This window comes from Cebus imitator, unplaced genomic scaffold (genome assembly GCF_001604975.1).
Source record: "Cebus imitator isolate Cc_AM_T3 unplaced genomic scaffold, Cebus_imitator-1.0 Scaffold474, whole genome shotgun sequence".
NCBI lineage: Eukaryota > Metazoa > Chordata > Mammalia > Primates > Cebidae > Cebus > Cebus imitator.
In genome coordinates, this window is record NW_016107789.1 from 783900 (window position 1) to 811036 (window position 27137).

Sequence of the window (27137 nt, forward strand, 5' to 3'; positions counted from 1 at the left end):
AAAGAAAGAAAGAAAGAAAGAAAGGGGGCAAAAGGAAGGAGTCAGGGAAGGGGGGAGTGAGATCTTTGAGAGACAGGGGAATTAAAAAACACCATAGCAACAACTCAGTCCACCTACCCTGGCCGCCCACCCACAGCCAGATTCTTTACTGACGCATTTGAGAACAAGCTGGTTCCTACCAGCTCAGGAAGGTGAGCAAACCCAGAGAGCTCATTAAATCCCTTCTCAGCGACTCTTGTCTGCCTGCAGATAGTGAGCAAGGAGGATATAAATAGAAGTTATATAACATCTCTTTGTTGATTCCTGTGCTTACCAAAAAAAAATGCAGCATGACCTTGTTTTTCTTTAGAGTTTGCCTCGGCCTGCTGGTTGAGGACTTTAATCCAGATAGGAATCATCTTAAAGTTTAAACAGCAGGATATAGATTTCCAAGTTAAGGGTGCTCTGCATGATCGTCCAAGTTAGGAACCCTCAGGGTCAAGTCCTCCTTGTGGGATTAAAATAAAAATCCACTAGCTCTAAAAAAACAACAGCAGGTATGGAATCTTGTGGTTTCTTCTTAGAACACTTCCTGATGAAAATTAAGGAGTAAATTTGATACCCAAGAGTAAAGCATCATTAAAATGGCATCTTGGGTTATCTAAAGGAGGTTGGAGCACCACAGGTATACTCAAAGGTAACTGATCGTTTCTAAATACCCTCCAGGCATAATTAGTTGTATTTTTCTTCCTTAACAAGCATGAGGATAAGAGTCCAGGAGGATGAGTCCAGTGGATGGAAAGGACCTCCTCCTTAAAGATGCTAATGGAAAGGAGAACTGCACAGAGAAACACAAATCAGGTCCCCTGAAATCCAGCCCAACCTGGCTAGATCCTCCAGTGCCCATCAGGGCTTATGAACAGGTTGCTTCAGTGTCTTTGTTAGGGGGTGGTTAAAAGGAGTGCATGCTGATAGGGTATGCTGCTGAGCTCCATGATTTTGACTTCATGTCTAACCTGTTGATGCTACAAAACTCTTTTAAAAATAGTTACCATGGAAACTTTTCCCTAGCAAGCATTCTTCAAGAAACGTTACAGGTATGGGTGAATTCAATGCCTTTGGTCTCAATAAGCTTTTGCTGAATCTTAGACTGTGTGGCTTGAACCGAGAGAACTTTCAAACCTATAATGCAAAGTTTCAAATGCAAATGTCTTGAGGGTGAAGTGTCAGTGAAACGGGGTGGAAGGCGGGAGGGGGGGTAACAAATACCTCAGTGCATATGGAGGCCCCACGTAAGCATTCAAAAAATTCTATTTACAGTGTTTTCAATGTATCATGTATCAGAAAGACAAAATACCCCATAGGGCTATAATCAGCTCAGAGGGTTACCTCAGCAAGAGATGCTCTGGCTGTCACTTCTACGATGGTATTTCCTCTCTCATCAGAGCTAGCAGGTGGTCCAAACCACAATAATGCATAAATTAAGGCAGGGAATTGGGTATTGAATGTGAGCAATTTAAAGATGCCCATGTATTAGCTATTTGCCATTACCGTACTGAAAGTGCTCAGATGACTCATAAAATGACCAGAACAAAAGTTTGTTGTTTTGTTTTTACTTTAGGAAGATAAAGAATCACTAATTGGTATTCAAGGATACCTAATACTAACCTTTGTCTGACACATGAGGAACCAGACCTAGCATTCAAGGGAGCTGTTGTTGAGACAGGACAAGAGTTCACATCCTGTGCCCAGCGCCTGGTTCTGGGTCACGCCACTGAAGCGTATCAGCCCATCTGTCAGCCAAGCCCCACTAGTCTTGTGCCTTCTCTACTAAATCCCTGTGGCGGAAAACAACTTCTGCCTTCTACAGTATGAACAGTGAGGGTCTGGTAGGAACCAATACAACTTCACGTCCTGATGCAGCAATGTTGCCAGGTAACAAATGCAGACATATACTCCAAAAACTGTATGTGACAATATACAACCTCCGCTCTGCAGCTGATAACCGAGGGAGTGTTAAAACACCGTGTTCTCTTAACACTTGGGCTTTTGGTGTGAAAATAAAATTAAACGGGATGCTTCCTCTTGTAAATATAAGACAGGCATACAACTCACACATGTATCCACTAGTTGGAAATAGTAGAGGGGTTTGCAATAGCTATCTGCAGTGTGCCCCAGCCTTCACTCTTACCCTCAAAAGGAATTCCAGAAAACCTACAGAAAGAGTAACTGAGGAAGAACTTTCCTTATGTCAGACACAAGCTCTCCTCTGATTGTAGTGAGGAAGCTATCCACAAGCACACCAGTGGAAATTAAGGAAAAGCTCATACACTGTTATAAAACAAAATGTGCTTCCATTCCACTCCATGTTAAAGGTCTACCTTTAAAACTCACTGGCTAACCAAGCAGTGACTACTTGCTTCTCAGATCAAATAACCAGTGCAGCCTATTCCCACTCCCAACGAAAACAAGAGAGACACCGCTCTCCAGTACGCAGAGCTCCTGAGTAGGTACACGTCACTGAACAGCTCCTTAACATTGGACTCATGCAACTGAAAGGCTGGCTGGCCAACATGGCAGAAAGCTGAGACACTTTTGAGGACCTTGTATTCAAATCCCAGCTCTGCCAGCTGGGTGACTTTGGGTAAGATATATGGCTTTTTTCAGACTCTGTTTCCGCATATGTAATTGGGACTATTCCATATAGTTCAGGACAGAGTACCTAGTGGCACCATGCACAGTGCTGGGCACTTTATAAAAACACGAAGACCCTCCTTCCTCTCCCTTCCCCAAAATGTGAATATTCTTCAACAAGTGAAGACTCAGATGTGGGGAGTATCTGGTACATTTAGCTTCTCTGAGCAAAACGGCCAAAAGCTGAGATCTAATAATCCTCAAATGATGCCAAAGAACATATGCTTCTTTAGATGCAAGTGAAAAACAAAAATTGCCATTAATCTAACTTTTCATAAGGGTCCTAATTAGATGAGCTGCTATCAATCTTTTCCACAGTGAGGAAGTTCTGTAGGAAGGCCTTCTTGTCATTAACAGGTTTCCTAAGACCTGGGGACCTGGAACTTGCTAGAAGTGCACGTATAGTACATATAATTGTAATTTGGCAAATGAGATGCCTGGTCTGAAAGGAAAAGTCTTTCATGATTTTCTCCTCCAGAATTCAAGGGCAGAGCTTATAAACAAAGCAAATACACCAACCACTTGAGCTTCCTTCTGATTATCAGGAGGATACCATGTCTTCCACGAAGAGACAACAAAATGTGAAGCCACGAATTCCAGCTTGCCTGGCAAACAGAGGCAAGGTCCCTAAAGGTGCCAAATATGTGCCTGGAAAACCGGTGGAGGCTTCTCACATAAGGAGGCAGCACTGTAGAGAGACAACGAACTCACATTCTGGCAGAAAGCAAACCCTGGCACAACTACCAGCTGGCTCTGTGGCTTTGAGCATGTAACCTGACCTCTCAGATCCTCTTTTTCCTCATTAGCAGAAAGGGGTCACAGCAGTAGCTATCACAGAGGAGCCCCAGGGAGAGTGGATGAGGCAGTGTGGTAAGGGCACCTCGCCTAGTGCCTGGCACATGAGCACTTGTTACCACTACTGTCCATCATTACTGTAAAGAAGAAAAGAAGATTGCTGGCCTCACAAGGCTGTTTCTCCAATTTGACATTATGTATTTCCCATGGGCTCAAATCAACTTAACTCCCTCCCACACCTAAAGAAGGTCCCCTTTCAAATGGCAATAACCATCAACAACACCATTTCACATTTCACAATCTCATGTTTCTATTTGGAAGTGGTAAGACAGCTAAAGTAACATGGTGGCCACATTGGGTCAGAACTTCTATTTCTTCATTTACAGTCTGAGTGCTGGGGAGTCAGATGGAGACTTGATCCCGGAAGTAGACTCGGGTGAATCAGTTGCTGAGGGAAGATAAACAAGCAAAAAGTAAGCAGCGTTGCGATGGATGATCTGTTACGATGTATTAAGCTCCACGCTGAGCTGCAGCCTTCCACATATAATCTCAGTGAATTCCCAGAATCATTTATAAAGTAGGAGTATCCACACCGATTCATCATGTATAAACTGAGGACCTTTCCTCTAGCACATGTGGAGGCTCCTCGAGGGGATTCATGGTGAAGACAGACTTGGTCTCTGCCCCCTAGGGTCTTACAGTCAAGCTCCATCATTACTACAGTAAATGAAGCACAGCCAATTATCTCTGCCTCAGGGGATCAGGAGGAAGTTTCCAGAGTAGGAGACATTTCCACCAGGACTGGGGGAGCCTGCCAGGAAAGGGAATGAGGACACATCCCACGTGAAGCAAAGGCATCTGAGTTCACGGCCCCACTGGGGATTGGCAGGCGTGAGTTGCAGCTGCAGGACAACGAGCACGGGGGAGTAAGTGGAGAAACCCAGATGGGGCCAGACCACGCAGGGCACTGACAGATTCCAACAGGGTGGCCACAGGCTCCAGACTCCACAGACGGCTATTCAGATAGGAAAGCAGGTTGGGTTCCATTTGGGGGGCACCACTGACAACCATGTGAAAGAGAGAAATGCCCAGAGACAGGGAGGCCATTAAAAGGCTATCTCAGTCATCCAGGTGAAAAGGCTGGCAGGCGGTCAAGGATATGAGTCCTGAAGCCACAGTGCCTAGTTTCAAACCTGAGCTCCTCCATTCCCAGCTGGGCTTCTCTGACTTCACAGTGCCAACTATCTGGCTCACTCTAAGTCCTAACAATGGTTAAGCTCCCAGGAGGCAGAGTGGGAACAGATTAGTTCCTGGGGAAAAGCAAGAGAAAAAGAAGTCTGATGACTGCAAAGGTTCTAGCTTGGGTACCTAAGGGCTGGCGGTGAGTCCACTGACAAAGCTATGGAACACAAGAGGACAAATGGAATGGAGGACGGGAGATGACAGTGTCATGTGGCCCTGCTAACTTAGAGCTAACAGAAGTGGAGATGCTCATCAGGGATTTGAGCAGAAATCTAGAAACCAGCAGAGAGGTGGGACCAAGAGCTGTATCTTTGGGAGTTGTTGGCATAAACGGCTGCTGGTGACCTTGGGAGTAGATGAGATTACCCAAGGGGGTTGGTAGAAAAAGACAGCAAACAGGCTGGAGACAGGGCTCTAATATTTCAGATATTTTAAGGTCAACTGTACATACCCTGAGGAGTCCCTGCATTTACCACTAGGAAAACATTTGTAGGAGGCACAGAAATAGCACAGCATTAAGCCATAAGGAAGTGACTAACCTGAAAACGTGATGCTTTGGGGTAGGACGGTCAGAGAGCGCTCACAGATCAAAAGTCTGTAATCTCAGGTGTCTAAACTCTCGGGCCACATACACAGTTCTCTAAGGGATGACTTGCTTTTTCTGCCTCTCAAATCTGTGCTGAAAGGGAGTAAACAGGCGTAATGGAGTACATACTGGCAGAGGCTATCCAGGGAAAGCAGAGGTCCCTCTAGGAAAGAAAAAGTCTTCTAAAAAAACAACCGTCTCGGCCACTACCAAAAAGAAAAGAAGAAAAAGAAAAGAAAGAAAAAGAAAAAGAAAAGAAAAGAAAGAAAAGAAAAGAAAAGAAAAGAAAAGAAAAGAAAAGAAAAGAAAAGAAAGAAGGAAGGCAGGCAGGAAGGAAGGAAAGAAAGTGAGTAGGAGAGGGGATGGGAGGGGAGGGGGGGGAAAGAAAAAAAGAAGAGAAAGAGAGAGAGAAAGAAATAAAAGAAGGAGAGAGAAAGAAAAAGGAAAAGAAAAGAAAGAAAAAGAGGAAGGAGAAGACAGAGGAAGGAAGGGAGGGAGGGAAGAAAGAAAGAAAAGAAGGGAGGGAGGCAGACCTTTGTTTCCCTGAATTCCCATTTATTAGCTGAGCAGCCAACATATCTTGGGACTTAGGATATTGCTCATCTGGTGAATATTTACTTAAAAATTGCCATACCAGGGGGTGAGGAGCACAGAACAAAGAGGAAACACTGTGGTTCTTTCCCTTAAGTAGTTTAACATCTAGGTAGTAAAGATTAAACAAACCCTCGGTGGGCAAACATTTTTCCAAAGGGTCAAATGGAAAACATTTCACACGCTGGGCTGAGGGTCATCACAGTCTCTGTCGCAATGACTTGACTCTGCCCTCGAAGCAGGAAAACAGTTAGGACAATCCCAAAGAAAAAACTGCAGCAATGCACCAATAAAACTTTATCTACAAACACAGGCGGCTATCTGGATTTTTTTCTGTGCTGGGGGCTACCATTTACCAGTCCCCGAACCTACAGAGGAAGCCTGACCAATCCTCTGCCTGGCAGTTCACAAGAGGCATCCCATACTAAGAAGTCACTAAGAAAAGTTAGAAAGAACACAGACCTCTTGCTAGACCCAAAAGAAGAGAAAGAAATGGGTATCTGGACCGTTGAGGAATGAGTGGGATAAAATGAATTGATGGCTCGCTTCACAATTTCTGAGTCTTCTCTGTCATTTTTCTCTGCACTTTTAGTAAAATTTTAGAGACAGTGGAAAACCTGAGGTTCCCTCTGAAGACATCTCTTAGAAACAAATTCCTGCTTATAGGTTTCGCAGGAAGGAAAGAAATTAACGTTCTGCTTCCAAAGATCTTCCCCTTCCCTTTCCCCCTCAACATCTGCAGTCCTCTCATGGAAGGCCAGACAAGCAGATGTATGTAACTGTCTACTTCTGCCCGTATTGTTGGCTGTGCTACTCAGGAAAGAAGAAAAATCACACTGGGTCTCCAGCTCCTCTGGAAACATGAACCAGGATGCACATTCTCCCCTGGGACCAACTCAGAGGGGATGTGCCTTTTATAACTAAACCAAAGGGACTCACAGATGAATGATGCTGACAATTCTTGCGGTAATTTCTTGCCTCGAACTGGGAAACTGAATGTGGTGCATGCATTGCCGAGTGTTTGCCATCACTTGGAGAGCTGGACTAAGGATGACCAGGGTAGAGCTATGGGAGCTGCCATCTTCCTCTGCAGGAGAGCTTGCTCAAGTCTCATATACCTACGAATGTAACTATTTTTGAATTTCCTTCTTAAGACCTGGATTCAGACCAATCATCCTCAAGGATTCTTGTTCAATGACACTCCAGTTTGCTGGGAATGGGGAAGAGGGGTGTGAGGTGTTTAGGTCAAAGGCAAAGAAAGGAGGAGGGAAGGAAGGGAAGGAGGGAAAGAAAGAAAGGAAAGACAGAAAGAACAGACAAGACAGTAGCCCAGGCCAGGGATCACTTCAAACCACAAAGAAATGATTAGATTGCTTTTTTCTTTCTGCTTCATCCCAGAATGTCTCTCATTACTTTCAATGGCAAAAACCACAATTACTTTTGCACCCACTTAAATAACCAGTACCCAAGGCAATGAAATTTCCCAACATCCCGGAGCTCTAAAACCATTTTTAATATACAGTCAGAGGGACTTGGGTCAATTGAGTGTGAAAATAGCATAAAACAGAGCATCCCTCAGGCCTGCTGGATGATAAACCACTATACAAAAATAGAAAATAACAAAAGTAGGATTTCAGAGAGAAAACAAATTTCATAAAGTACAGCTGTATTTAAAATAAATAAATATAGAGCTGAGCATGGTGGCCAGCACCAATATAGTCCCACGTACTCAGGAGGCTGAGGCAGGACAATCACTTGAGCCCAGGAGGTCAAGTCTAGCCTGAGCAACAAAGCAAGACTCCATCTCTTAAAAATATATATGAATAAATGAAAATAAGAACCATATCATTTTGAGATCTTTGTATTAGCCAGATGCCACATGAGATGCTTTCTTTGAATCGTCTCTGAAACCATCTCAGGACTTCTCCAAGGTGGGAACCGTCACCATCCTGTTCTCCAAGTCAGGAACCAATGGGGTGAGTGAGGTGGACTTTGCCAGGAGTCCCGAGGTGGGCATGGAGGAGGCAGGACTTGCACCCAGGCTGTACCACACCACAAAATAAGCAGCCCTGGCGGCAGCTCTGCATGTCTACCGGACCGTGCACTTTACCCCCACGTTCGCTTTAACTCCATAAGGAAGGGACTAGATTTTTTCCAACCCTCATTTTACAGATGGGCCAACTGAGTTTCAAAGTGGCCCTGACAAAGCCCAATGTCACTTAAAGCTGTCAGGGGCAGAGCCGGAATTCCAGCACAAATATTCTGGTCTGGAGGCCAAGTTCCTGCATGTGATAGGCTCTCTCCTTCCAGGGGGTCCTCCTTGAGTCCCCAACCTTTACGCCACCATTTCTCAAAGGAGGCAAGCTGGTCCTTGAGCCAACCTGGGGAGGCTTTGCTGTCCCGACCCCTCACAGCTTCACCGGAAAGGCAGTTCTCTGGGGATGCCTGCTGGGGACGAGTCACTGTCTCCCTCTTTAATGCCAAAAGCTCTCAAATCCCCACATACAGGAGGAGAGCTACCCTGACTCCACGGCTGGCTCCACTCCTTTCCCACATGGATAAAACCTGAGGTTAGAAAACACCGCTCAGAAGTGACTCATTCCTGACTTCCCTGCCAAAAACAACACCCATTTACGTAACTTGCTCACACACCAGTCTTTTCCTCCTCCTCAGGGTGACTGCCCTGTCAAACCAAAGCTGCTCTTCCTTGCAAACTGGCCTTCTGTTTCCAGCAGAGGCAAATCAAATTGCCCTTTCTGCCCTCATCTCTCTGCTAACTGGGGTCAGAGGTAGCCCAAGCAATGTATTCCGGCAGTGACTTCTTCTGGAAGGGGTGTGAGATTTCCTGTCTAACACTGGTTCTTGGGTTGATTTCTTAAGCCAACCTCAAAAAAAAAAAGGGTGTTGTGTAGGAAAGACCTCATGAACCAGGGATTGCTCTCTCTGCTGAATTTGCAGGCCAGTTTCCTGACGGAGCACTTCTCACATTTTCCATCTCTAGCTGCTTACGTGCAGAAAAGAAAACCCTTTTTGGGTGTGTCTATAGACTAGACTTTGGCATAGGAATAGACGTGGGCAGTCATTTGATACATGAAATTCCCCGTGCTTCTGTAACCAGAAGCAATTAGTCCAAAAAAATGTTTAACTATCCCTATAATGTGCTAAGAGGTTCTCTATGGTCACGTCAGCATATGAATCCCAAAACATCGGCATTGGCTTTAAAAAAAATAAAAATAAAAATAAAAATAAAAAGCTAGGTATGTCCACAGATAGCCTCTCCTCCTCTTCATTCCAGGTAAGGACAGCCCCTGTCCTTCTGTAAGGAAGAGGAAGCGAAGGGAACTTCCCCCAGGCACTGGTGGGAACATCTTAGGAGGAAAGAACACAGAAATTGGCAAGGACTCGAAGGACGGATATGAAAGTGCCATGAGCCCCGCTGAGCCCCGTATGTGCCAAAAATTAATTCATAAGCAAATGCTTATTTTATAGTTTCCCACTTGCTACAAAACATCAAGCCACAAGGAAATATTTCTTCTGGGGGCTGGCAGGAAGCGGGTGGCACCAGAGTGGGGAGAAGGCAAGCAGGAAGTTCTCTTCAAGATAAGCGTGATCCCATCACCTGACAATATGTCACCGGTTTCTGGAAAATCCATGGGCTGTGGTACTGTCTCCTTGTTCCGATAAGCAGAGGGTTCAATGTGAAACCTGCTCTGACGGCAGCCAGGTAGGAGAAGTCTGGGAGGCACGATCTCTCCTCAGATGTTGTTACCATCGGAGAAGCCGGGGCAGGGAGAGAAGATGCTGGGAGATTTGGGGACACCACCCCTGGGAGCCCATTATGTCAGACTGTGAAGTCACCTGTATTTGGCTTCCAGGCATTTCAGGGCTTTGGGTGATGATGTGATGGATGGCAGGGTTTCATAACAAGGGAGCAAGCTCTCCATGAGAGTGCCTAGCAAGCACTGTATGTCATTATTTGTGGATTCCCATCAATGGAGTCCTCCAGGGTCTGAACAATGAAATCTAGAATTTCTGGAGTGCTTTGATTCCCAGTGAGCTTATCCTTAAGGCAGGATTGGATTTTCACACAACATCCAAAAGGAGAAAGACAAGAGTCAACATTTTTGCAAAGAAGGGATTGAGCATCCAGGGAGATCCAAACCCCTCAACGGTAGACAATGGTACCCCCTTTTCTGCAGCTACAGCATCCAGATTGGGGGCCTGGCTGACCCATGGTAAGGGCTCAATCGATTATAATGGGGATGGTGGTGAGGGAGCCAGTCCCCAAAGGTGGTCCCCAACAATTCCCTCTCTCTTTTTATACACATGCCCTCCTCACAACAAGAGGTGGAGCTTTTCTTCCCACCTTTGAAACAGGGCTGGCCTCGGGTCTGGCTCTGACCAATAGACTGTGGTAGAAGTGACATTCTAGGAATTTTAAACCCAGGCTTTGAAAAGGCTAGTAGTTTCTACTTCCTGCTTCTTGAAACACTGCTTCTCAGAACCCAGTCACCATGTTCTAAGAAGCCCAAACCACATGGAGAACCAAGACACTCCAGGCAGTAGCCCCAGCTGAGCTTCTAGCAAAGGACCAGCACCAACTGCCACCATCATACAAGAGGCCATGCTGTTCTAAGACCAGTCAGCCCACTGATGGTTACAGCCCCAGCCAAGACCACGCAGAGCAAAAGAGCCACCCAGCTGAGCCCAAGCTCACAGAATCATGCCAGGAACCAAAATGGCCATTGCTTTAGGCTATTAAATTTTCAGGTGGTTAGTTACTCAGTGACAGATAACTATAGGTGGAGGTGGGAGGAACAAGAAATATAGGATATTTTATTGTGGGTTTTGTCCAGCTCTGGAGCTCTGAGTAAGTCGTAATCTCCTTGGGCTTCTGTTTCCTTATCTCCACAATGGGGATAATGCAGGTCCGGTATACCCCACAGGTCAACGGAGAGACTCAAATGAGATATTTTGGATGGAAGGACTTCCTAAGCAGTAAATTGCCAAGCAAGATGAAACCGTATACTAGTCATATTTGTCTTTGCTACTGAACTCTGAGCTCTGCAGTCATGAACCCATCCCCAAACCTCTTATGCGCCTGCCTTTGCAGATGACAATTATTTGCCTTATAAGAAGGAGCCACGTCAGCCTGCTTCCTACCTCAGATCATCCTGAAGAATGAAGCCATGAGGAAAGGTAGTGAGGAATCTGGGGTGCCAGGCTGCCCCAGGTCAAATCTTGGCTTTGCTATTTTGTGTATATGATTTGGGGTGAATTCCTTAATTCTCCTGAGTTTTGGTTTCCTCCTCTAAAAAGGGATAATCATGGCACTTTACTTCATAGGGAGGCTGTGAAGATTAAATGAAATGATACATGGAAAGTCCTTATGCATAATTCTTGGCACAGAGGAAGCACTTAATAAATGCTGGTTGTCATCATCATGTTTTTTTACTTTTTTAATTTCTAAAATTATCATAGAGCTAAGTTGACTTTTTTTGACGTACCGCTATATGATTTTTCACACACATGCAGATTCCTGTGACTACTACTGAGAGCAGAATGCATAATGGTTCCAACGCCTCTGTGCTCTTCCTTTACAGTAAAATTCTCCCCTCCTGCCTAGCCCTGGCAAATGCTGATCTGTTCTCCATCATAAGAATTCTGCCCTTTCAAAATGTCATAGAAATGGAACCACAAAGTATGTCACCTTTTAAGACTGGTGTTTTTCACTCAGCATAATGCTTTTGAGAGACATCCAATGTCTTGCGCTCATCAATATATTCCTTTTTATTGTTGACTACTATTCCATTGTATAGATGCATGGTGGTTGGTTTAATCACTATTATTTTAATAATTATTTTCACAAGCCAGGAAAGATTTCAGAAATAGGAAGAGCTAACCATTGCCACTGGGCTCTAAGGCTCCTTTGGGTAAAATATCTAACGATTGTTGAAATGTACTGACTCAAAGGTGCAGGGAAGCTCAGAGTCCGTTTACGCCTCATGCATGCTAGACAAGGAAACAGAAGTCCAGGGACAATTTTCCTCATCTCACACAAAACTGCACTTGAAAGCAGGTCTCATTCTTCTTCTCCATTTGAAACATGTTTGGAATCCCAAGGGGAGGTGCTACTAAACATAAAGGCTCTTTTGCAGGTCTGTCTTCAGACAGACAATACAGTTGTCCCCCCGTATCTGTGAAAGGCTGGTTCCAAGACCTCTGCTGACACCAAAATCGAAGGATGCTCAAGTCCTTTATATAAAACGGTGTAGTATTTACCTATAACCTAGGCACATCCTCGTGTATACTTTAAATTACCTCTAGATTACTTATAATGTCTAACGCAGTGTAAACGTACTATGGTTTGTCTAATCGCAGTTATTTTTAATAATTACTTCCAGAAGCCAGGGAAGATTTCAGGAATGGAACCAGCTGACCATCACCACTGGGTTCTAAGACTTCCTGGGGGAAAATATCTAATGATCACTGAAATGACCTGCTTCAAAGCTGCAGGGAATCTGGGAGTCCATTTACGCCTTGTACTTAAAAGACATGGGAACGGAAGCCCAGGGATAGTAAAGAGTTGTTAATGCTGCATTAAAAAAAAAATATGTATTATCTTTTTACTGTTATATTATTATTTTTATTGCTTTTTCCTCTAAACATTTTATTTCATTATCTTTTGAGACAGAATCTTGCGCTGTTACCCAGGCTGGAGTGCAGTGGCACAATCTTAGGGCACTGTAACCTCTCCCTTCTGGGTTCAAGCAATTCTGATGCCTCAGCCTCCTGAGTAGCTGTGATCACACCCAGCTAATTTTTTTATTTTTAGTAGAACTGGGGTTTGCCATGTTGGCCAGGCTGGTCTTGAACTCCTGGCCTCAAGTGATCCACCCACCTCAGCCTCCCCAAGCGCTGGGATTACAGGTGTGAGCCACTGTGCATGGCCTCCCTTAAATATCTTAAATCTGCAGTTGGTTGGATCCACAGATGCAGAACTGCCAAACACAGAGAGCCGACTGTATACATTTTTGGAACCATGTAGGCCTGCCTGCTTCCCTGCAATTCCCCTTTCTACCACTTGTCATTAGGAAACATGGATCTCAAGAGGACTACCTGACCACAGACCCATTTCCCTTCCTGGGACCCTCCACAGTACAATGAACAGGAAGTGACCATGCTCTACCAGCTCTGGCCAGGACCCCCGGTGTCGTCAGTGGAGCACAGCATCTCAGCAATCATTCATTGCTGCCCTGCAGTCTCAGCCCAAGTCAGGCTCACTTCCCAGCTGGCCACTTACTACTCTGAACCAGCTTCTCAACTGCAAGACGAAACTCTGAATCACTTCCCCTGGGGCTTCAGCATTCCTGTCCTTAACTGGCCCCAGACACAACCCTAGTTCCACATCATTTTCTCCAGAGAAAGAGAAGCTTGGGGCCAAGGGGCTAGAAGACATTTTCCTGGAAGCATCGGCCTCCCATGAGACACAGGGTTTGACTGGGCCCCCCAGGGGTCACAGAAGCAGGGAGGAGAAGAGAGCATGTGTGTGCAGACCCTTAGGGCAACAGCCTTCCATTCTGCCATGGGCCCATAGGCCCCCACACCACCCCCGAGTAATCCTAAGAGAAAACAGCCCCGCTCCGCACGTGGCTGAACCCCTGTAACTCCATCGTGGCATTTCATCTGGAGCCTGGGTGTATGAGTAATAAATGTGTGAAAACATGAAACTAATATTCATAATTACTTTACAAGATAAAGAACTCAAAGGAAAAATAGCTTCTGTGTGCCTGGCCGTCACCATCAGGAGTGCTCCATGAAAAACACGGCATCTCAGCAGAGCCACAGACATCATCTCCCCGGGAGCCTCGGCAATGGCAGCCCCCAGACTCCGTCACCCACTGCTCTTCATCGTTAGTTCTTAATTAATGGTGACTTCGTGCACCTGGTCATCCCGAGGCCAAGTCCAGAGCCGGCTGGGACCTCTGACTTCTCTCCCACATCTATTCAGGTGCCATTTCAGCCAATGTTTACCAAGCATCAGTGGGCCCAGGCGTAGACCTGGTGCAGGGAGTGACAGGGTCCTGTTCATGATCTCCTGTCCCTCAACCCCACACCTTTAGTCCCAGCAAGGTTCAGATTCTCATTCCCCACCATCATTTCTTTTATTTGTTGATTGACATATAACATGGGTACAGTAAAGCACACCAATTTTAAGCATATGGCTCACTGAGTTGTTTTTTTTTTCTTTTTTAAACTTTTTAAATCAGGGATATAACTGCAAGTTTGTTACATAGATAAAACTGTGTCATGGGTTTTTAGCATATAGATTATTTCACCACTCCAGTATTAAGCCTAGTGCCCATTAGTTATTTTTCCTGATCCTCTCCCTCCTCCCATCCTCCACCTTCTGAAAGGCCCCAGTGGGTGTTGTTCTCCTCTAAGTGTCCATGTGTTCTCATCATTTAGCTCCCACTTATAACTGAGAACATGCGGCATTTGGTTTTCTGTTCCTGTGTTATTCTGCTAAGGATAATGGTCTCCAGCTCCATCCGTGTCCCAGCAAAGGACATGATCACTAAGTTTTAAACATGTGCACACTCACGTAACCACAACCCACAGAGGCTGAATGTGTTTCCAGCACCCAGAGAGCTCTCTTGTGCCAATATGAGAAAACATCCTCTCCCAAGTTATGACCTCTTTTATCAGAGATTTAAGTTCAGGTTCTCATCAGCTCTTCCCTAACTTACTTCCAATTAACTTTTTAATTATTAGACTGCCTCCTCTGGATCCTGCTTTCCCCAGTTTGCCTGTCCTATGCTGCCAGGTATACAGTCTTCCATTACAGCTCTGAAGCCCCGTGGAGGGCTGCACTGCTCCTGCATACAAACCCCAACCCCAATCCAAGGCTTTTCACTTCTTCTACACAGCACTCCTCAGTCTGAAAGACCCAACCCCTGTTTTGGAAACCCAATTGCTGCTCTCACACCTCTGGGTCTTCTCTTCCACAGAATATGACAAAGACTCTTCATGCCCCAGGTCCATGCCCAATCTCCACCTTTCAGTCCCATGCCCATCCTTGAAAGCCCATTTCATTGAAAGACTTTCTGCAGACTCCTCAGGGAGATGCGGGTTCTTCTTCCTTGGTAGTTCCCTAGCCTCACTTCTACTTCTTGGAGGGCACTAAAGGGCATCCTTGAGACATAGCTCCTTATGTGCACATCTATGTATCCTTGTATCCTTCTCAGAGATTCAATTTCTTAAAGACTGAGATTCTGGGATTTCTCAAACTAGTAAAGCCTTAAACTTTGGGGAAGGGAAGAAATAACAACCTAGAGTTTCCAACTTCTAATTTGACTAATAGAAAAAAAAAATCTATCATCCATAATCAACACCATTTCACCGAAGAAGGCACTGTGCTAAAAATAAAGGTTGGAGAGAGAGAATCTCAGAATAAAATGGCCAGGCCTTCAAACTGAATACATTGGTTTATGACAAATTCACCACATTGTCCTCATTTTCCACACTTGACTATGCCTGGAGAAAATTCTCATAGACGAACTGGCTCCCATGTCTGGAAACCATTGCCCCGTCGCCCCTGGCATAGCAACACATACATAGAAAGGGCTCAATGAGTATTCAGTTCAACTGCTCTAATCACAGGAAATCATGTGGTTCTAAGACAAGGAACATTTCAGCTCTGCTTCCATCCCAACACAGAAGCCCAGAACACAGCAGTGGCTGGGCAACATTCCAGTGATGAGAAGGACTGCAGGACTCACCCACACTGACATGACAAAATAGAAAGCAATCCCAACGTGTACGACTTGTGCCCATGTGAAAACTTAGACAAGCAGTGGGCCTTGTCAATGGCCCAGGTGCCTAACTCACTGCCACAAATCCCAGCCCGGTGCAACGCATGATAACGAACTTCAAAAGTGTACATTGGGGCAAGTGGGGATTGGAAGGCGAAAGAAAGGGGCCACTATAGTTGGCCGCACAGGTTGTGCCAAGGCACAAGGGTGCTGGCTGGAGGAGCAAGCAGGGACTGAAATCTCACCTGTGCTGCACCTGCCAAGCCAGGCACCCTGGCCCGGGGCACAGTGACTCACAGGAAGATACACCCTTTTCAAAGTTGCACAAAGAACCAAGACTTCATTAACCGAGACTATGAATTTCAATTCAAGGCCAAGAATATGTCAGGTCAAATATATACGTCAGGGTGAATTTTATGGTATGTGGATTATATCTCAATAAAGCTTTTATCAAAATATATGTGTGTGTGTACATGTACACAAGTCTGTACACACATGCACATCCAAAAAACATCTTATTCAGAGAGCTAACAAAGAAGGAAAAGTACATGAAGGAGGTATGAAGAATATTTAAAGGAACTGTACATAAAAGTTATGTTGTTTACGTATTATTAAAATTTATTCTACGATGACTATTAAGAAAAAAATCATGAAAATTGTTTTTTAAGGACATCTATAAAAAGTGAACTAGAAATAGAACTTGAGTTTTTATTATTAGTTTTAAATATATATCATATCTAGCTTTCAAAAAGGTATCTATTCATTTTTGACTAATATAGCCTGGCTTCTATTATTTCAAATTGGTTTGGCTTTATTAAACTTTCAATTAAAAGGTAGAGAAATTTCTAGTAAGTAGCAGCTGCAGTGTCTATAGATACATAAAAATTAAACCTTCTAAATAGCACACACAGTTAAACTCTTCTGATCATCTTGTGATGAGATCCCCTACAATCGTCGATAAAAACTGTAAATTAACTTCATGCAATCATTTACTCATTCAACAAATGTTTATGGACTGCCCACTACATCCTAGATCTTAGGCCAACTTCCTTTGCATATTCTCAGCGTTTTATCAATTTTCAAATGTAACTCACGTTTTGGAACCAAATCTGATTTATGACCAAATGATCACAGTAGGATACCAGTAGAACTCATTTTTCAAAACAGAATTTTGTGCCCTCAGAATGAGCTGTCTCCCAAACAAGCCTTGGTACCACCCAGGCATCTGGCTCCCAGAACAGACCCTCCTCCTGCTCAGCAGGGATGCCACACCAGCAGCCAAGCTGCTTTCCTACCTGGATGGTGGTGTTGCCTCCTTCCAGAAGGGCGATGGCTAGGAGAATGCTTTCATGGAACACTCGGTCACTGGATGCATTCATGATGAGGTCGATGACTAGATTGGAAGCCCCCTCCTTGTCAAGGTGACACTGAACCTCCGCCAGGCTCATCTCACCCCTGCTCACAGAGCTGGATCCAGAACCTCCCCCTAGGAAGATGGAATATTATTTTTACTCAACACAATCAGAACAGCTAATGTTTGCTGCATACTTATATGCACCAACACTTCATGGACTAAATGCTTTACCCATGTTCATCTCTTTTAATCCTTTTAATCCCATAAGGAAAGTACTGATTATTAACACGGAGAGATGAAGGTGCTCGTCCAAGGACACCCAGCTTGTCAGCAGCAGAGAAGATATTTGAATTCAGACAGGTAAGTCGAAAAAAGAATGATACATTTCCAGTAACGGACCTAAAAAGCCAGCCAGCAAAGACTCTCCCTTACATTAAAATACAATGACTTGCAGCAGAATTAAGAACTGGATTAAGAAACAAACTGAAGTCAAACACTTCTTTCAACACTCTCTAGGAAGCTTCGCCTATGATGATCACTTTAGCCCTCTTTTTAACAAGCCCACTCTAACCCCCAACTCATCCTTTTATATGACTTATCTGTTCATGCATTCATTCAGCAAATATTGGCTCACAGCTTAGCATGGAGCCAAGAGCTGGGGATGGAGGAGTGAACAAAACAAAGTCCCCATTCTCACCGTGCTTCAGAGATGAGTATACCTAAGAAGACAGGACCTATGCCGTTTAGAATGGATTCTGACTGTGTTTGGAAGGTACATATTTAAGGACTTGCCTTGCATTACTACTGGCAATAACTAAAACAGGAACGCACACGGAGAAATGGGCTGATCAACTTCAGAAAGCAGAAAATTGTCTATCTGTCCTTTAGTGAAGAACTCAATTCCAGTGTCACCTCCTTTATGTTGCTGGCCCTTGACTTGTCCTTATGTCTATAGCACAAGGTAGAAATTGGGTTGTACATCCTCTCTGCCACAGCTTCTCAGGGCAGAGTCTGTCCTGCATTACCAAATCCCTGTCATGATGCCTCCCCAAGGGCTTCACATAACTGTTAAATGACCTCAGGACAGACAGTAAAGAGAATGGTTTTGAGAGATTACTTGAGGAATTTCTGCATCGATTTTTGGATTTCAAAGTCCCAGTTCCCAACTCTGGGATGCCATGAGAACTGCATCTTCACTGAAGCCTGCCTAGCACCATGAACTATGCTTCCAGTTTTCATCCAGTGAGAAAGCCAAGCTTCCTTCTTAGCATTTGCTAGGACAAATTTACTGAATACTGAGTCTCTTTGTGCTATGCATGGAACCCACCAAGGATCTGAAGCTGCCCCACAGTCATCACCATAAGACAGGAAATCAGACAACTCACATTTGTGCTTTGAGCACTGAGCTACTGGCTTGCCTAAAAACATAAGCCAGATAGATCTACCTTTGGGTTCCATGTTTTTGTATCTTTTACCTGTAATTGTGCTTAAATTGATTTAAAGTAAGCATTTCTGTACATGGATTTTTTTTTTTTTTTGTAAACTTCCACAGGACTTTGTGGATGTATACACATGGGCATTAGAATTAGAATTAGATATACCAGGTTGAAATTACAGACCAGCCACTAACAAGCTTCCATTTTATCCGTGGACCTGGGATAGACTGTACCTATCCTATAATGAGTAACTGGGAGGTGAAAATGAGATAAAGAACATGAAGTACTTAGGAAAGCCCCTGGCACTCAGCAGATGCATAACAAATGGCAGCTTTCACTATCCTGAGTGCCAATATCTTCATCATTTTATGGGAATACAGGAGTCCTAATAACCATGGGACAAACTGCAATAAAATCAAATCCCTCAAATCATTCAAATATCACCAAGATAGTTACTGCATGGAAAGGAGGAGCAAAAGGCTTAGCCAATATTTAGTTGCAGGGAAATGCTAGTTTGCAGGAAAATATGTTTAGAAATCAATTTGATGGTAGACCATAAGACAAAACAAGTTGCTAAAAAATACACTTGCAACACAAATTCATCTGTTGTTAGCGTTTCAACCTGTTAGGCGGAAACATGCAGCTATCATAGGACACACTTGATTCACACATGAAGCTAATGACACCACAAAGCCTACCTCCTCCCCCGGGCTTGCTGGGTCCTCCTGGTGACAGCGGGCCATTGCCAAAACTGGTAAGGCTCTCTCTTCTTCCAGAAGGTCTGATGTTTCCATAGTAACGGTTGACCAAAAGTTGCCTGAGTGCCTCACCCTTAATTCAAACAGGATAATAAAATGAGGTTCTGCATTTAATGCATAACTGAATGACAAATATTCAAAACACACAGGGGTGCTCAGTGATAATTGGCTGAGTTTCACTTGGTAAAAAAATAATTAATAGGAGCATTTAGGAACTCTGAAGTCAACTTCAGTATTGTCTCAGAAAACCATATTTTTTTTTAAAAAAGGTAGCAATGTAGAATATTGACTGAAGTACCCTCTCACACAATGATAAGACAGAACAGTAATTTTGAAAAACAACTCACAATAACAAACAAAAATCCCTTTGGGGTAAGTTGATAAAATTAAGACAAATTGAAAATGTTTATGGGTCAGCTTCCCCACTGCAATATAAAAATGTTATTTCAAGCACAAGGTTTATTCCCAAGGTCTGAAAAAATATTGAGATATCAGAGTAATAGAGCAAGACGATACAATAAGCCAAAAGTAAGCCTTTCTTACAGAAACAGTCCAGGGGCCAAAGGATTAAAAAAAAAAAAAGACAAAAACAACAACAAAAACCTCATGATGCTATAGGCAATACATTAGTGGCATGAGTGGCAGATATCAAATATATCAAAAATAAGCAACATAGATAAAATGGCATTTTGTCTGGAATTTGCTTTAAAACGATATGGGAGAGAAGGGAAGCAGCGAGGATATCAGTGAGACAAGAGTGGGCATGAGCTGACAGCTGCCGTTGAAGTGGAATTATGAATGAGGGTTTTCGAAACCTTTCTGAATCCTTTTATATATATTTCAACCTTTTTGGAATAACATTTTAAATATATATAAATATCAAAGAGTCCTGAACAGGGATATAATAACTCTTTGTAATTACTCTAACCAGAAAAAAAAAAAACCATAAAACTTAGATTTGTTCAGTAATATTGGGGGGTACTGGCAAGCCAGTAGCCAGAGGCAGGATGCATTCTGCATTCTCAGCTCTACACTTTCAGACGTGCTCTTAAGGGGCCCGAAGACCACCTCCTAATCTGAAGGTTCCAAAAGTCAAAGGTTGTATACATTTTCCCTGGACTCTTTTCCAGAATCAAAGAAGCAAGGCATGGAGTTCCTCTAGTGCACCATCAAGAGAGGTAAGGAAGAAGAAATCTAGGTGAGAGGAAAGGGGTTGAAATCTAGCAGGTCTCTAAAATAAAGACTAAAGAGTTGTTTTGAAGAGACCTGCATCTGAACCATAAGTCTGTATAATTTAAAAAGATTTGTTAATAAGCTCTGAGAATAGGTCTGGAGATTTCAAGTAAGGCGTTTGCAAAACAAGGTGGGAGGGAGCAGGCTGAAGGCGGGGGCGGTGGCGGGGGGAGGCTGGGAAATGGGATGTGCCCTCGGAGAAGTGAGGGACCAAGGAAGAAAGAAGACAGGCAGGAAACTCTTGGCTCCTGTCAATCAACAAAATCACCGAAAGTCCCAGAAAGGGTTTATCTACTCTGTTAATTCATGCTGCTAGTTAAAGATTCCAGCGACAGATTGGGATGGGATAAACAGGGGAGACGGGAAGAGACTGATTTTTAAATGAGTGTGCAGAAAACAAAAAAATCCCAAATTTCATCTCTCCATTCCACCCACAAATATGTCTCTCTTCATAGTTCGGCAAAGGAGGGTAACTTCTATCAGCTCATGAAACTCATTTCCCACTAGACTGACTGTAAATTCAAAATTCCAAGAGTGTTTCAAATGGGTAAGTTACTTGTAATATTTTAAGTACTTTTAAAATAAATTGCTCACAGATAGGGAAAAAAGTTTCAGTGCAGGATTCTTTAATGACTCAGAAGACCCCATTCTGGTATAAAGATATAACCTTACTGGTATTCCAGTCTCAAGCACTAGTACAAGCACATCATCAGTCTCTGGAGAAGTCACTAGGAATACAGTGATTTAAAAGGCTGATTTCATAAGAGAAGCAAAAGATTTAAAGCTACATTCAAGAAAGCCTACCAAGAAAGAAATGAGGGAAAGAAAAGGTTGCCTCTCTGTTGAATATGACAGATTAAATATGATTTCCCTTTTTAAATATCATAATGCATCCATTTGATTTTCTTTCAAGACGACACAGACTTTGAGCTCCAGCAACAGGTGTGACTGGCAGTTGACCATCCTAAGTCTCTAACTGGATCCCCTATGGCACTGTGAGAACATTGAGCGCTAGATGGCTGGGCCGAGACCTGTAAGCTGCGGCCAGGGAAGACAGCCAATGTAGCCATCACAACAGGAATCTGAAAGAGCATAGGGTTGAGTGGTCAAGTCAAAGGCAGTATGGCTGTGACCAGTCAACAAACATGCATCCCTTAAGGAGGTCTCAGCTGGAGCCTGTGCACCACAATTCCACTCAGAGCTGGATTGAGTTGCTTGGATTTTCAACTTCTAGTGGTGGTGTTTTTTCCCCTCTCCTCATAGTTTTGAGGCTGAACAGCAAGACCCTGGTCAGTCTGCAATCAAGCAAGTAGGAGGTAATGAAAGGAGCACGTGGATGCCAGGAACAGGAACTCCACATTTATGCAGCCTGGATGCCAAACTCAAGTTACAAAGGGATCTCACATTACCATTTTGTCTCTCCTTCAACAGAAAAACCCTAGCAGTTACCATAGCAACTGATGCATCAAATGGTACATTTTCCCCCATAAGAGAATATCATGAAATGTGCTCCTTCTGGGGGAAAAAAAAAAAAAACAGCAACAACAACCACATTCCACCCCACAAACTTTTTTTTGCTCTTAATTATAAGGTTTTTGGCACATATTCATCTCACCTTCTCTACACACACATACACACACACACACACACACACACACACACACTCTCTCTCTCTCTCTCTCTCTCTCTCTCTTAAACTGCAAGAAAGAAAAAAATCAGACAGCAAGTTAAAAAAAACAAACCAGACGAGATTAATTTCTTTTTTGAAAGAATGAAGATTGAGAATTATAGGTAAGAGGGGACAGAAAGAGAAAATGGATAAGAATTATTAAAAGTTATGCAAATTCCTAGTGTGAAAACTTGGGTTCAAGGAAAATTCTGTTTTTCTGAGCCAGTGGTTTAATTTAAGAAAAATTAAAATCTGCAGAGAAAAGCTTTCCTAATCATCTTGATATAAATTACTTAACAGCACTAAGCTGTTCACAATGTACCAGGCTGAGGAATCTGATTGCAGAGAAGGAAAAAAAAAAATGACTTCCCAAATAACGTCACTTCTTCAGCTTTAACATTTGGCTGTGCAACCCTTTTTAAAAATAATACCAGTTTTTTTCCAGCAGTTTACACCTACAGTATGCAAACAAATATCAGATGTTTGTCTCAGTCAGAAATTCCACACACATTATTACCTAAGACTGAGAAAAGAAAAAGTCATTTGTAATAAGTGTCACGTTAAAACAATGAAAATTGGTAGAATAGTGATGTGGAGTAATGAAACCAAGCTCCTCCCTGGTCACTCTATCAACATGAGTTTCACTTATATCAACAGAACTAAATAGCAAATGGACTGTGTGGGAAGAGAACCAGCGATGAACAAGACACTAAGGAGTTAACATGGCCACACAAAAGGAGAGAGAACTGACCTTTCAGTTTCCCAGGTTCCAGCCACTTAAAACCATGTGCTTCAGGCACGGTCACCGTCTCATGTGAGCTGTGAGCCTCTCACACCTTAGTCAGCATGAGGGCAGAGCCTAGATTTTAAATATCTTCCTTCTACTCTTGTCTACAAAACCACCTCAATATTTCAATCCACAAGGTAACTGCAAGTTATCCCTTATCATATTCCAGCCACTGTGCAAAGTACTTCATGTGCACAGCTCAGTGTCCTAAGGTATAAGGACTGTTGTCACCTCCATTTTACAGCAGAACAAAATGAGGCACAAGAAGGTTAATTTGCTCAAAATCACCACAGCAAGTACCTGGCAAAAACCAAAACAAAACAAAACAAAAAATGCAAACTTGAACCTGTTTCAAATCACAAAGTTCAGGGGCATTGGCAGCATTCATTACCAAGTCCCTTGAGGGCTTAGGACATGAGGGACAGCTGTGTGCCTTTGCCAGCTACTCCTAAGACCTGAGATAATTCTAAAGGGCAGGCAAGGATGGAAAATATAAGAATGCAAGGTGCCTTGAACCATGAAATGCAGGAGATAAAGGAGACTGGAGAACGCTCTAGCATCACGTCCTGAATTCTGCTGAAATGCCAATTTCCTGGAACTATTCTCTGGTCCTAGAGAAATCACAAAGTTTATGTCTCTATCAGAGCAAGAAAACAAAAGGGATTTGGGATGCGGTGAGACTGGGCAGGGGCCTGGGCATGAGCAGAGTAAAGGTGCATGGGGCTACCCATTTATCTCAGGCATCAATTCTCCAAGACAGGGTGCAGGTGGAGATGGTTAATGGGTACCAAAAATAGTTAGAAAGAATAAGACCTGCTATTTCATAGCACAATAGGGTGAATATAATCAACAATAACTTAATTATACATTTTAAAGTAACATAAAAAATGTACTCGGATTGGAACTCAAAGGATAAATACTCGAGAGGATGGATACCCCATTCTCCATGTGTTGTATTTCACATTGTGTGCCTGTGCCGACACATCTCGTGTACCTCATAAATACATACCCCTACTATGTACCCACAAAAATAGAAGAAAAATTCTCTAAGACACCGATGACCACAGTTCCAAGACAGTCTTCATAATGACAGGTCATTTTCAAACTCCATCACCTTAGACAAGATGTTGAACTTCCCAGAGTCTCAATTTCCTACTTGTGAAATGGGGATGAAGCCTGTGTCACCAGGACATCTGGTTATTTTCCCAAAAATGGGCAACATGAATATCAGTGCTGTCAGCATGCTCATGGATGTACACAATCTTCTAGAAATGCTTTGGCAAGGCACAATCAACACCTTAAGAGCATTATCTACCCCTTGGCCAAGGAATTCCTCTTCTAGGAATTTATTCAAAGATGCACACAGTCATTCATTTCCTCATCAACGGAAAAAAATGATGAACTACCTGTTAATTTGGAGAACTTCAGGCAGCTGTTAACTTTCAAAGATTTTCAAAACAAATACTCAGATACAGTAATATAATGCAAAACAGGATACAAAATTTGGATACTTAGAATAATCCCAATGATAATACAAACGTGCCTGTGTCTGTTGGCACCGTGCTCATGTGTATAAAAACGTGGGTAGAAGGAAATAAGAAAACATTAGTGGGGCTGGGCATGGTGGCACACACCTGTAATCCCAGATCTCTGGGAGGCCAAGGCAAGAGGATCACTTGAGCCCAGGAGTTTGAGGCCAACCTGGGAACCACAGCAAGACTCTCTCTTCAAAAATAAAAAAGAAAAGAAAATTTGCCAGGCGTGGTGCCTACAGTCCCAGCTACTTGGGAGGCTGAGGCAGGAAGATCTCTTGAGCCCAGGAGGTTGAGGCTGAGGTGAGCCAAGATCACACCACTACACTCCAGCATAAGCAACAGAGTGATATTGCCTCTAAAAAAAAACCACCCCAAACAACAAACAAAAACATTAGTGGCTCTTGTGGCTAGGTAATAAAATTATAAAATTTTTTCCATTATTCATCAGTCAATACAGAACTTTTTTATTTTTTTTTAGGTTTCACGTAAGTAGAAAGCCCACACAGAAAAGAAAAAGGGACATGAAAAGCTTACGTGGTCGTGATTTGGAGGCCAGCTGGTTACAGTGCTCTGATCAGGTAGATGATAGGTGGAACCACTATTTAGTTTCATTTACATACATGGCTGTGATTGCTTGAGTCAATTAATGCTTTAACAGTATCAACAACAAAAACTGTCTGTCAATCACAGTGTGTGGCTGATGAAGGTGTTATGGTCACTGATCATTAGCTCCCAATACCCAAGACTCAAGACTACGTACCCTTTTATGGTCTTCCAGCTGCCGCAGGGGTGGACTTGGTTCAAGCTCCTGCTAAGCATGCAGAAATTCCATTTTAAGTACAACACTAAGGAGACACTACCATCTGCAGCATCAGTCACATATAAAATACACTGAGAGTTCATATATAGACAAGAGTTATCCAAACGGAGAATAGGTCTGGTTTTCTGTTTTCCCCCTCAAACACTCATGCTTGATTATCTAGATGCTGCATAATGATTTTCCCATACCCCCAACCCTAGTGCACTGTTTAAAATGGGCAGACATATAACTTTTTGGCCAACATAATTTATTGCAAAGATCATGAAAAGGAAGTTCTATGTTATATGCTGTGACATTAACCTATAAGGGGTTGTAATGCAAGACTCAATCAGGCAGGTCCTTATGATTCACACATGCATCATTGCACAGCACATGCATAAGGACAAGAAGACACACACCTCTGAGCAGACACAGACATGGGACCATGGCTCTCCCCACCCCACAAGTACACAAGTCTTGTAACCAAAATGGTTAACATAATGAGGAGCTCCGATTAGGATACAGGACACTGATGATTAGAAAGCATCCACATGGCAACTTAGCTATTCGATCATTTGTTCATGCTTCATTTTTAAGACCCTCAATAGACTTCTTTCAAATGAAGTACACTTCATTCTAGCCTGAACTGCTGTGAATTTAGAATAGTTTCCGAAATTAAATTTCGATACTTGGAAATATGTCTCCCCAGAAAGCTTCTCTATGATCTCACACACCTTAGTAAATGTTAGTCCCTCATGTAGTGAGTTTACTTAGCAGCAAGAAGGATAGATTTTTTTTTTTTTTCTTAACTGCATCGTAGGCCGGGTGCAGAGGCTCACACCTGTCACCCCAGCAATTTTAGATGCTGAGGCGGGCAGATCCCCTGAGGTCAGGTGTTTTGAGACCAGGCTGGCCAACATGGTGAAACTCTGTCCCTACTAAAAATACAAAAATTGGCTGAGCATTGTCACACATGCCTGTAATCCCAGCCACTTGGGAGGCTGAGGCAGGAGAATCATTTGAACCCAGGAGGCAGAGGTTGCAGTGAGCCGAGGTTGCACTACTGTGCTTCAGCCTGGGTGACAGCAAGACTTTGTCTCAAAAAATAAAAACATTTTAAAAAGTACATCGTAAAATTACAAGTTTATTAGCAGCTTTTTCTACAGTTATAAATATTTTTTATTATTCATTTATAACTTCAAAACTGCCTCATCTCTGCACAGGACCCAAAGTCAATTTTATATTAACAGCGGAAAGGTCTTAACATCCTCACGTCTTAACTAAACATCTCACGATTAAGATGGTTCTGAGTGAGAACTTTCAAAGAGCCACATCCTGGCACCTGGAGGATGCTCAGTTTGGATCCACCTCCTCAGGACTTTCTACACTGAGAGCCACATCCGTGAGAGCAATGATCTGTTCCCAGCCAGCCTAGAGACCTCCCTCCTACACCCACCACCTGGACAGACGTTTTCTCACAACAATTCAAACACCCAACCAGGACAACTGAGAGGCACCCATATTTGCTGGCACTGGTGCTACAAATATAGGGGGCAACACACCTCAGTGGCGTTCTCAGAATCCGGAGCCGGAGGAAGCTAGTTGGGAGTAAAACGAAGCACGTTAGTCATGGCGCTTGCGTCCTGTGGGCCACAGAGTAGTCCAGAGACCAACACTCAAGGACAAAACACGGGAGGAAGGATGGGAGATGAGGCAACCCTGCCGGATCACCGGCTGAAGTGGGCTTCAGCAATCAAGGAGACCAGATACCTTCAAATCAAACTGAATGTGGTTGTGCTGGAGGAGACAATTGGCCTGTGAGATGGGGGAACATATTTCAAATAAGAAAGGAAAAAAAATGTCT

The 27137-nt window shown here is 43.4% G+C and overlaps 1 protein-coding gene across 13 annotated transcripts in view; it reads right to left on the bottom strand.

The window, feature by feature from the left end:
* Positions 1 to 27137, bottom strand: part of ITPR1 (inositol 1,4,5-trisphosphate receptor type 1) — a 354903-nt gene that overhangs the window by 96679 nt on the left and 231087 nt on the right. For 5 of the 13 annotated variants that reach the window (XM_037732852.1, XM_017512640.2, XM_037732851.1 and 2 more), the window contains 4 exons: positions 26836 to 26871; positions 25235 to 25282; positions 19191 to 19323; positions 16998 to 17188 (listed from right to left, as the gene is read on the bottom strand). In XM_037732852.1, the coding sequence (XP_037588780.1) occupies positions 16998 to 17188; positions 19191 to 19323; positions 25235 to 25282; positions 26836 to 26871 (408 nt within the window). Of the gene's footprint in view, positions 1 to 16997; positions 17189 to 19190; positions 19324 to 25234; positions 25286 to 26835; positions 26872 to 27137 lie in introns of all 13 variants that reach the window. The other 8 variants (XM_017512631.2, XM_017512637.2, XM_017512636.2 and 5 more) reach the window with 2 other exon arrangements.